Below are 12,496 nucleotides of genomic sequence, written 5' to 3'. Positions count from 1 at the left end.
TCCAATCTTGATCATTTCACATTTATTTTTCATTTAAAGGGTGAGCATTTCTTTTGTATTTTTAAGCCTGGAATCAAGTTTGCCAATTAAACCATCGCAAGGACCAAAGAGAAGGAGGTGATCTTGGTCATCACCTGAAACACCTGTGACTGTTTTTCATCACGGGAGTGAAAAAGTCTCACTCAGGCAAGAGAAAGAGAGTGACTGTATTGGTCCTCAGATTCCAAATAACCTTTAGTTATTTCTACATAAACATCCAGCTTGACAAAATTCTCTAAGTTATAGTTGAAATGTTAATTCATTCAACAAAGACTACTCAAGTCCTTATTAGGCATAGTGGAAGGTACTGAGGGTACGGTGGTGAACCAATAGATGTGTTCTACTCCCTCATGGATTTTACAGTCTAGTGGGGGAGATGGATGGATGAAGAAAACAAATAGATATGTAATTATTAGTTTTAGTAAGTGTGACAAAGGGAAGAATAGGGAAGATTGAGAGAGAATAACAAGGCGATGTGATTTCGTGTGGGAGTGGGGAGGAGAGTGGGGAGGTCAGGGGAGGCTGAGTGGAGCTGAGATCTGAAGGATGAGTAAGAGTCCAGTGAAGAAGGGTGGAAATCCTGTTGGAGGCAGAGGAGACAAGCATACAAAGTCTTGATGTGGGAAAGGACTCAGCAGTTCCCAAGACTGGCAGCTCTGGCTGTAGCTACAAGGATTCTGAGGAGGAGGGTGGGAGATGAGGACACAGACAGGCAAGGGTGGATGACTCAGGGTCTTGAAGGCAACGGTAACAAGTCTGGATTCTGGTACAGATGCAATGGGAAGCCATCAGAGAACTACGAGCGAGGACAACCTGATTTACCTCATAAAAGGTCATCTGGTTATTGTGTGTAGGAGTGGGGCAAGACTGGATGCAGGGAGGGAAGGAGGAAAACAGTTGCTGTGGTCCACGGAAATGATAGTCATCATTTGGAAAGAAGAAGTGATGATAACAGGGAAAAAGTGGCCATTTTAGGGAGAGAATTTTGGATGGAATATCAGGACTTATGGATGGAGAAAACTGTCAAGAATGACTTTTTTTTGTCTCATCCATTGTCAATAATTAACTTGTAGAGTGGATCATTTTTTAGTAGCATGTATATATGTGTGTGTTGTGTGAATGTGTATGTGCATATATATATATATATGATAAAGGCATCAAATTCAGTTTTAATAGGAAATGTGAAGAAGTGTGTTTATGTAAACAAATTCACATAAGCTTCTTTGATGCCATACATGTAAAATCCCATCAAAACAATCATCATTACAGTACAATGAAATTACATGTTTAACAAAGGGATTTTCAAGCTTATATGAAGAGTAGCTCACAGTTCAGATATCATTTGATTTTAGAAGATGCTAATACAACAAATGGATTTTATTCCTTTTATTGGGCTCATTTTCCACCATCCTCATCCATTGTCTACCAGTGAAAAGCAAAACAAACAATGACTAAATTGTCACTAATGCAGATTTCATTACTCTAAATTTCTCTTTAGCCACTTGAGGTAGTTGGCCATTAAAATACATATATGCACACACACACAATCACCCACCAACAATTTTTACAGCTGGTAAAAGTTCTGGGATTGAATCTATAAACATATCTGAGTAGTGGTAATTTCAGTACAGTGTATCTCTTTTGCTAAAGTACACCCCTCATCTAAGAATAAGGTGCTAAGCCACACACATCTCTAAAAAATTTGTGCAAAATATATTTACCAGCAGAGAAGTTGGGGATTTGGCAGGACGTGTTCTAACCTGCTGAAATTTGTCACCCGAAAAGTCAGGGCAGCTGGCGATGGGTTGTTGGCAAAGTGTCTGGTGATACCGGCAGGAAAGGACAACACCATTTCTCCAGTAATCTTCACGATACATCTGGCATATCACAACACGTGAGAGGAAAGAGAGGAAACCTAGGTCAACATGTGAATCAAAGCAGTTGTGAAAAGCACAAAGATTTCTGTAACAATATGACACAGCAGAAGAGAGGAAAAGTAAGCTCTTACAATTTCTAAAGACCTGAGGACTCAAAGGTTTAACATGTCTCCAAAAAAGGTGGCTATTTTGTTGAAGGTGTTTTTGCACCGTTAGAAGAAAAGTGCTGCTTTTTTCTTTCTGTAGAAAAGTCTGTATGTTCACCTCACAAACAGAATCATTTATTCTGGTGATTCTCTCTCTTTGACTGCTGAATTGATGGCAGTATGTTTGAAGACACTAAATTGCACAATGTTATCACACTATTCACTGGGACTTATTTTAGTTCTCTGAGTAATGTGATTGATGCCTTGAGTGTGTTCTTTTATGGACACATGGGGTAAACTTCCTGCTTCCCACTTAATTAGATCGTTATTCCATTAACTTGTCTATCTGGTTGAAATTATAAAATCAGTCATATATATAAGTTAACACAGTTGGATGATAATTTGGAAGGAATAATAATCCTTTTTATAAAAGGGCTTTATTGAAGTATAGTCGATATATAATAACTGGTGCTTATTTATAGTGTAAATTTCCACCATTTTTGACATAATCTACATCTATGAAACCATCACACAATCAAGATAATCAAGACATCCAACGTCCTTAAGAGTCTCCTCCTGTGTTTTTGTTTTCCTGTCTCCTGCCCTTCTCCATCCTTTCCCTCTATGTCCCTTGGTAATTACTAATATATTTTCTGACATTACATATTAGTTTGGACTTTCTAAAATTTTAGATAAACAGAATTGTAAGGTATGTGATTTTTTTTTGGTCTGATTTTTTCCACTCGGCATAATCATTTTGAGATTCATCCATGTAGTGTGTGAATCAATAGTTCATGACTTTTTATTGCTGGGTGGAATATGGATATACCACAGGTTCGTTTTGAAAATTCATTCACTTGTTGAAGAACATTTGGATTCTTTCTATCTTTTACCTATTACAAATAAAGCTGTGATAAATATGCGTGTACAAGCCTGTGTATGGGCACATGCTCTTATTTCTCTTGGATAAATATATGACTGGATCACATGACAAGTGTACCTTTAACTTTTGAAGAAACTGCCAAACTGTTTTCTGAAGTGGAAAATACAGCTGAGTGTGAGAGTTTCAGTTCCTCCCCATCCTCACCGACACTTGGTAGGATATGTCTTTTTATTTGTCATTCTCATAGGTGAGTAACAGTATCTCATTTTTGTTGTTTGTTTTTTTTTTTTGCGGTATACGGGCCTCTCACTGTTGTGGCCTCTCCCGTTGCGGAGCACAGGCTCCGGACGCGCAGGCTCAGAGGCCATGGCTCACGGGCCCAGCCGCTCCGCAGCACGTGGGATCTTCCCGGACTGGGGCACGAACCCGTGTCCCCTGCATCGGCAGGCAGACTCTCAACCACTGTGTCACCAGGGAAGCCCTCATTGTTGTTTTAATCTGCACTTCCCTAATGGCTAAGGATCTTAGCACCTTTTCACGTGCTTATTTGTCATCAGTTATTTACTCAGGTGAAGTGTCTGCTCAGATTTTCTGCCAGTTTTTAAAATTGAGTTTTCTGTTCTCCTATTAATTTGGGTGTTTTTTTTTTTTTTTTTTTTGGTACATTCTGGATGTAAGTAATTTATCAAATACATGCTTTGCAAAGATTTTTTTTCCCCAGTCGGGCTTGTTTTTTTTTCTTTCTCTTAAGAGTAATTGGAAGGGCAGAAATTTTAAATTCATCAATTTATTCTTTTATGGGTTGTAGCTAATCACTTTATTCTTTTGGAGTCTTATCTGAGAAATCTTTGCTAAATCCAAGGTCACAAACATTTCACCTATGTTTTATTCTAGAAATTTTTAATTTTTAGTTTTACATTTATCTTTATGATCTATTTTTGGTTAATTTCTGTATATTTTCTGTGAGGTATGGGTCCAAATTCATTTTTTAGTGTGTGGATATGGGTATCTAATTGTTCTATCACCATATGTTGAATTTATCAACTTGGTAATTTTGTTGAAATTCAGTTGTCCATATATGTGTGGACTTATTTCTAACTTCTCTATTCTGTTCCATTGATCTATTCTGTCCATCTTTACACCAATCCCATACTGTCTTGATTGCTGTAACTTTAAAGTTATTCTGAGATCAAGTAGTACTAGTCTACCAACTTTGTTCTCTTTAAAAATTGTTTTGGCTATTTTAAGTTATTTGTATTTCCACATGAAACTTAGGATCACTGTGTCAATTTCCACATAAAATCAGTGGAGTTCCAATTCACCCTTTACTGTCTGCTCTGAGAGAATTAGTATTGGGCCATTAATATATTTTTTCTTTGCCACCGTAACAGGCACTATCTTACTTTTTGTCAGTAGAGGGCACTAGAGAGACATTGCAGGAAGAAGAGACTTTTTTCCCTTCCTGGTTCCAGTGCGCTTGCTAGGCAGTCCTCTGCAGTACTCAAGGCTTTTCTAGAGCTAGGCTCCTGCAGTGCAGGAGGCACGTGGCACCCAAGAGTGTGGGTACTGCAACCCGTGTGGCTTTGCTAGTGCCCAGTGACACTGGCAGCTTCCACAGCCTCTGGCTCCTGAGGCACGTGTGGCTGGGCTGTCCCAGTGCCCAGCTCTTTTAATGCAGATGGGGTCCCTGGCTCCAGGCTCCTATCATATGCACACCTTCTCCATAGCCAGCTTCTGCAGTGCATGGTGGTCTGCGGTACACACGGGCCATTAGCTTCCTCGGGCACCCTCCTCAGCCAGTTTTGCAGTGGAGTGTGCCTCAGTGAGACACCTCCCACGAATGCCTGTGAGTCTGCTGGGCTCTCCCTATGCCATGGCCTGGAAACTCTCCAGGAAGTCAGTTGGGGCAATCATACAGCACATCTCACTTCTCAGGGGTCACTGTCCTTCACCTGAGGTCCTGTGTCTTACAGATCATTGTTTCATATATTTTGTCTGTTTCTGCAGTGTTTTCAGGTAGAAGGGTAAATTGGTCCCTGTTATTCCACCTTAACCAGAAGCAGAAATCTCAAAAAGATTATTCTTCTTTGGGAAATGGTAAATATTTAAAACGAGTGAACTTCTTTATAACTTTCCTATACATCTGGATAATTGACCCTTGTACCACTTCTGCAAGTTTAAGTTCAGGCATGTACTTTCTAGGGAAATTGAGGTTAATAAATGAAAACTTCGCTCACACTTGAATATAGGAAACTCGATTTGCCCCACAGTCACCTTGTATGCTGTGTAATTGTGATTGATGAGGCACAGTGGCTCAGATGAGATGGTCCTTGGCACACATCAAAACAGCTTGTGTGAAGAACTGCTATAGCCTTGTATGTGTAAGGCTGGGTTTGGGGTAGAGGTGGAGGGCAGGTGAGCTTCCTAAAGTTGCCATGTGCCCCCTCCTCTCACTCAGATAATATCATCCCTAACTCTGAACTGCTCTGAATAAGAATTCTTGTTTCTGGAAGTTTGCCCCTCCATCTCTGCTGGAGAATATTGCTGATCTCCCAGTTTGGTGCCAACTCTCCTGTCTTCCTTCTTTATCTTTTAGATCCATAAGGCTTGCTTGATTTACTGGTGATGAATTGGTGCTAAGCCTGGACTTCCTCTTAAGCTGAGTCTACTATTAATGTTTTTCAATATGTGGGCAAGAAAAATTTTATCTGATGACTCTAGAAGAAAATAATAACTAGTCAGAGCACTTGTTAAACTAGACTTCAGCACCTACCACCATTCAGTACACTGTTAGCAGTGGTTGCTCAAATGTGTTTTTAATTGGTAAGGAATCTGCTCAGTTTCTTTTCCAGGTTGCTCAAAATGAGCTCTAAGTGGTGTCTTGGTGGAGGACAAAGTTTCTCTTTTGAAAGAAATTCAGCAAGGGGAGGAGGTGGAATTTATTAAGTCAATAAACATTTATGGATGCCTAACTATGTAAGTTGGGGTTGTTTGTTGTGAGTGGGGAGGCAATTAAAAAATGAGCAAAAGACATATATACACTAATATGTATGAAATAGATAACTAATAAGAACCTGCTATATAAAAAATAAACACAATAAAGTTCAAAAAAAAAAAAATGAGCAAAAGAGCCCCTCCCTTCAAAGGGCTTACAGTGTCGGGTGGACTATGAGAGAAGTAGTCAGTATAAGCCAATAGATGAAGCACCCAGGCTCATCAGTTACATTACATTTCTGAACTGCATCTCAATTGTCAGAGTCAGACCTTTGGTGATTTGTTAATCCATCCAGTGTCTACGTCAATCTGAAATTTTCTATATAAAAATTAATATTTTCAACCTATGCTCAGTCACTAAAGGAAAGTCTTTGCTCAGCAGTAATGATTTTTCCTATCTGTGTGATGTGGCTACATTTCATGTGAGTTTAAATCATGGAAATCTGAAATACTGCAATATGGAAATATTGACACAGGTACTTTATGAAGTAAATTTAAAACCATATGAATCCCCACAAATGAAACATCTGTCTAGAATGGCAAGATTTCCAAGTCAACTGGTCAAGAGCCTTGTAAACTGGGTTCTGCCTGTTACCACAGGCAGCATCATGTTAGCTGGTCAACAGAAACACTGGCCAATTTTGGTCAGGAAATGTGTGGATTTGATTTATGTGAGGTCATCAGAAATACATCCCTCTCATAAAGTATAAGTTCTACTGCTTTGATAACTAAGCTCATGGTTTTCTGTTCAAGCATACACACTTTTGCACATAGGCTGCTTCCTTTTCTTTATTTATCATCCCCTTTTATTGACTTGGGTACCAGGCAAAAACTCCTTTTCATATTCAAGACTCAGTTCAAAGTCAGGCCTTTCCAAGGTCTTCCTTAATACCTTCTCCATTCAGCCCTCTTTAGTTTTTCCTTTCTTTAGTTTCCTTGGACAAATGGACAGATTTTTTTTTTTTTTTTTTTTTTTTTTTTGCGGTTCGCGGACCTCTCACTGTTGTGGCCTCTCCCGTTGTGGAGCACAGGCTCCGGACGCGCAGGCTCAGCGACCATGGCTCACGGGCACAGCCACTCCGCGGCATGTGGGATCCTCCCAGACCGGGGCACAAACCCATGTCCCCTGCATTGGCAGGTGGACTCTCAATCTCTGAGCCACCAGGGAAGCCCAAGGACAGATTTTTTTAAAAAACTGTTTTATAGTTTCTTGCACATATTTACTACTGTGAAGGCAAGTACTGTGTCTTAGGTTCTGGGAAGGCAAAGGTATAAAACACAGAACCTAGTGCAGAGTAGGAACTCAATAAAGTGTTTTAAAAATAAATTCATACATTTAACAATTCTATATTGGTGCCTAATCAATGTACCAGGCATTGTGTAACACATAGAATGGGCAGTGAGAAACAGGACAAACGTGGTCCTGAGCAAACTTCTAGTTTAAGCAGGGAGATATACACTTGAATAACTAATTGAAATATCGTGATAAGGGAAGGATAGACTATAACTGAGAAGCCTAAAGTTTTCTTGGGAATTAGAGAATTAGTTCCTAGCACCAGAGTTGTTCAAATAGGAGCTAATGATGGGAAAAGTGTTTCCCCCAGCTGGTAGCAAAGTCAAGGAGTTCTCTGCCTTTGAGCTACTGAGAAAGACTCAGATGTCAGAATACCAGTAGTAGATTTTTGTTTCCAATGTATGGTCTGAAAACAAATGGGGAAGTCTTTGATACAGGATGAGAGAGAACCACAGGCAAAGCAAAACCATATGCTTTTTCTACATCATTTCTCTATGTGGCGCTGTGTTTGGCTTTATCCTCCTCCCCACCTCTCCCCATGATGGAACTTTTGAACTTGAGCTGTTTCTTTGAAAGTGAATAACAAAGGAACAGCAATTAAAGTGATTCACTGCTTGGAGATGAAATTAAATTTAGAAGAATGTCACTTCATGATCTGTTCATCAATTTCAGATCTCATAATTTCAATGAAATATACTAAATCTCCCATCTACCAATATACAGTATACACTACAACTACTTATGGCAATAGAATTGAAAAAAGACTCAATATGTGCAGTCATCCACCGATCAAAGGCTCAGTTAATTAGGAAGGGCATAAGAAAAGCACTAATATTAACTTGGCTCAAGTACCACATCACTGGAATGCTAAAGTCATGGACACCAGGCTCACTGGTACAGACCTCCGCAGACACTTGTCGGAGTGTGCTGGGGAAACCGAAACAAGATGAAGGACCCAGCTTGTATAGGGACAGGTCCGCAGGTGACTGGTAGGCTGCTATGCCACTTCTTGGGATTTAAAAAAGATTATTATTAAGGACTTCTTAACTCCCATTGCCCCATATTTACACCTCTCCTATAGTGGACTTTGCATTATATTTATGTACAAGTTTTATTTTCCATATCAATCGTCTTCACCACCAATATATCCCTGCCTAGCACAATGGCGGCCACATAGTAGACATTCTGTAAATGTTAGGTGAGTAATTCAACTCAACTTGTTCAGCAAATATGCACTGGGTACTCCATGCCAGGTCCTGTTTTAGGTACTGAAGATATAACAATGAACAAAATACTTAAAGTCCCAGCTCTCATGAAGCTTACACTCTAGTGGGGGAAGGGACAGACAGTGGACACAGAAAACATGGAACATGTTAATTAGCATGTTCATTAACTAGAAAACAGGAAGTATGTTAACTACGAAGGAAGAGAAAGTGAAGTAGGGAGAAAGGAAGTGTTGACAGCGGAGGGGGCAGGAGAATTGCTGTTTTACATAGAAGGTCTGTGATAAATTTGCTGAAGAATCATGAAGGAAGTGAGGGGGCAAGTCACTCAGATAGTTGCGAGAAGATTTCACTAAGGCGGAAGGAGCAACAAATGCAAAGACCCTGAGGTGCAGATGGGGTTGGGCTGATGAAAGAAAAACAGCCATGAAGCCAGAGTGGCTAGAGGGGAGTGATTAAGGACGAGGGTGACGGAGGCAAGATCAGAGAGGTGGCAACTGGGATGGGTCGTGAAGGACAAATCTTATAGACCATTATGAAGCATTTGGCTTTAACTTTGAACAAGTTAAGAAGATTTTGAGCTGAGGAGTGACATGTTACATTGAAAATAGATTTTAAGGGGGATCAGAAGTGGAAGTACCCCTACTACCAATTAGATCTCTCTGAATAAATGAATGAATGAAAGCCAATTAGTAAGCAGACAAAAAAGCATTCATTCTCGTGTGATCCCTAGTGTTTTTCACTCCATTATAGACACCTCTCCACATCTTCGACTACTCATTTTTTTTAGGGTGTGTTTCTACCTGCAATTCAGGGAAGCTTGAGCTTTCTAAGGTCTAGATCAGTCAGTAATAAGTAGTCTTTAGAACTGGTGTGACAGGAAGTCATGCAAATTCTTTACTCAAAGAAGAGTCTACAGAAGAAACATGTATGTATGTATACAAAGTCTGTATACAACCTAAGCTAATGATGCTTACTTTTCTCTTACAGTTCAAATGCATATTCTGTATGAGGAGCTTTTAGTTGCTGTTGATGCTTGGTCATGGCAAATGATCTTTCTGCTCTGAAGATGAAAAAGAAGAGACGTGGGAGAAACCAGAACGCTATAGCCTGAATGCTTGTGTTCTCCCAAAACTTATATATTTAAACCTAATCCCCGATGTGATGATATTTGGGACGTGATTAGGTTATGAGGATAGGGCGCTCAAGAATGAGATTAGTGCCTTTATAAAAGAGACCCACAAAGTTCCTTAGCCCTTTACAGTATGTAAGATTCTGATGAACCAGGAAGCTGGCTCTCATCAGATACCGAATCTGCCGGGGCCTTGGTTTTGGACTTCCCAGCCTCCAGAATTTTGAGAAATAAATTTCTGTTATTTATAAGCCACCTAGTCTGTTATAGCAGAGCAAATGAACCAAGACACCAGCATCCACAGTATTTGTTTCTCTGCAAAACTCTGGGCCCAGAATAAAACCTAAATGCTGTTTAAAAGAATATTTAGGGAGATTGATAGATCTCAGTGGCTAGAACGGAGTGCAGTTACTAATTATATTAGTTTTCCAGCATAATACTGTTAGATTTAGACTTAAAAAACCCCCAAAACTAGTGTTTCTGAAGTGTAAAGAGGGTTAACAGTCATACAGATTTTCACTTAAAATAGAGTTCCAAGTTCTAATTATACTTATCATTATTTCAAAAATTTTTATAAAACAGTCTAGTGTTCTATATGCACATTTAATTTTTTGTCTCATCTTTATTTCCATGTCTACCAAGGTTTTCTAAGCTCTAGTACCTGCAAGTAAAAAATAAAAAGCAATTCTTTCCTCACCTAGGTTTGTCCTTTGTTTATACATCAGATTCAGAGCTGGAATTGTATTGGTGACACACTTGAAAGCCAGTTTGACTTAGGTGTTTAGTTTTCAGTGTAGACTAATAATCGCCCTTAACTTTTTTTTTTTGAATCTGAACCCCTTTGTGAAATTAATGAATACTGTAGAGTGTCTATGGACAAATGTGCATGTGCACACATACATTAGGTATGAAATATAATTTCAGGGGATCCATAGACTTCCTGAACCCCATCCATGGGACACCTTATAGAGAAGCTTGTACATTCAGGTAAAGTCCATTGTCAAGTTGTACTGATATAAGTGTGATCAGGCTCATGTAAATAGAGAGTGGTACATTTTTATCTAAAATTTTTACTTTGCTGTGATTATTTTTTTGGCTAGTTTTTCCTCACTTAACAAGGGTAACACATAACTTGTCCTCTTACATATCTGATGTTATGGAAAGGTGGTTTTATTCCAGGCTCTCATTCCAATGCACCATTGTTTCAGTTTATATGTGGGTGACTCCCACCCAGGAAAGACTAAGACAATAAAGACATGATCTAGACATTTCCTTTTGTGAGTTAATACATTTTCTCATTGCTGATGGAGTTGGTTGGGTTTTCTGTAACCTGCAACCAAAACTGAATCAGAGATTTCTGTATTAGATTAGGTTACTGGACCTTTTGGCATATTTTTTTAAAAAGCAATGAATTAATATTCCTAATCAAATTAATTCTAGGTATGCCACCTGTTACTGTTGACTGGATTTTTTTTTTTTGGTTTTAGGATATGGAATGAAATAATTATATGTAGGGTGTCCCCACTGAATTGGATAGAGTTTGGAGAATACAATGGACCAAGCCCCAGGCTTACTTGCTCGGATCTGCTCCTTTGAAGTAGGCATTGACCGTTTCTGTAAATGCTGCTGCAACAGGGAGGGTGTCCTGGGCTCCCATGGTTAGGGGGCTGGGTCCCCTGGAAGAACCTGCATGAAATGAAAAATCTTCATTTAATATGGATCGGAGCCATCTTAGTATATGTGGAACTAAAAGCCCATTAAAGGATTAGAGGATGAAATCTAATTACTGAAAAAAAAAAGCAATGTGCTAAGAGCCATAACTGTATATTCAACATAGACCTCAAGTATTTAAAAGGAAATATTTGGCTGGTTTACAGACAAACACACTTGAAATTAATTCAATGATGTATTTTACTACAGAAAAAAATCCAAGCAGAAGAATAAAGTCATAGGGGGTTTCAATGTTTTACATAAAGCATAAGGCAGTATTTGCATGACAGTTTGTACAGCAGGTAGTTAGTAAGAAAATTATTAGCTTCCTATTTGAGTCTTCACCTTATACAATTGCCCATACACTCAAAACTGTTTGCATTTCTTCATTTTAAAGAGATAAACAGCCATGGAGCACCATGTTACACATTGTCCTTTTCTGGGGTGTTTCCATTTCAAACAGTCCAATTACCCTCAGATCAAGTAGTCTCAAGTGTACATGTCCCCAAACATACACAACCCAAACGTCCACCTTGACTTAGCACAAACACATCAATGCATCAATTTACATTATTAAAAATAACAGATTACTGACCATCTACTACACACCAGGCACTACACTGGATACCTTACAAGAATTACCACATTCAAGCCCCACATCAGCCCTGTGGGATAGGCATTATTATTCCCATTTTACAGAAAGAAAACTGAAGCTCAAAGAGCTAAGTGACTTGCCCAAGATACAGTTAGTTAAGTGGCAAAACTAAAATTCAAACCTAGGTTTGCCATCCTGTAAGGCTCATGTTTTTCGCCATACTGTTTACATACCATATTGTTTATCTAAGTGAAACATTTTCCTGTATGTTTTTGATACAACTTGAGGTTTCCAAAAGGAGCAAAGTTTAGGATTGTTGTCTTCATTAACAATCTCTAGACATGGTACTGAAGAGTAAAGTTTTATAAGGACAAAGTATTTAATTATGTCACACATTCACTGCTTCTGCTTCTTATCACACAAAACATATTTACTCTTCTCCACCTCATCACAGACTACCTGTTATGCTTTTTATCTTTAGTATCTTTAGTAACTTTCATACTCTTCTCTGATTATGAAAAGCTCTACCTTTGTATATTTCCCTCCTCAATAAAGTTTTCCTTGATAATTCTAGTTCATCCTAGTGTCTACATTTTCTATCTT

The 12,496-nt window shown here is 38.9% G+C and overlaps 1 protein-coding gene across 1 annotated transcript in view; it reads right to left on the bottom strand.

The window, feature by feature from the left end:
* The window catches only part of SGIP1 (SH3GL interacting endocytic adaptor 1), a 215,205-nt gene that overhangs the window by 10,740 nt on the left and 191,969 nt on the right, over positions 1 to 12,496 (bottom strand). The window contains exons 19-20 of the mRNA XM_082616302.1: positions 11,163 to 11,274; positions 1,761 to 1,916 (exon numbers count right to left, since the gene is read on the bottom strand). Of these exons, the coding sequence (XP_082472428.1) occupies positions 1,761 to 1,916; positions 11,163 to 11,274 (268 nt within the window). The remainder of the gene's footprint in view (positions 1 to 1,760; positions 1,917 to 11,162; positions 11,275 to 12,496) is intronic.

This window comes from Mesoplodon mirus, assembly GCF_964341445.2.
Source record: "Mesoplodon mirus genome assembly, chromosome: 3".
NCBI lineage: Eukaryota > Metazoa > Chordata > Mammalia > Artiodactyla > Ziphiidae > Mesoplodon > Mesoplodon mirus.
Note: the sequence above shows the minus strand (reverse complement) of the source record. Positions and strands in the feature narration are given on the sequence as shown.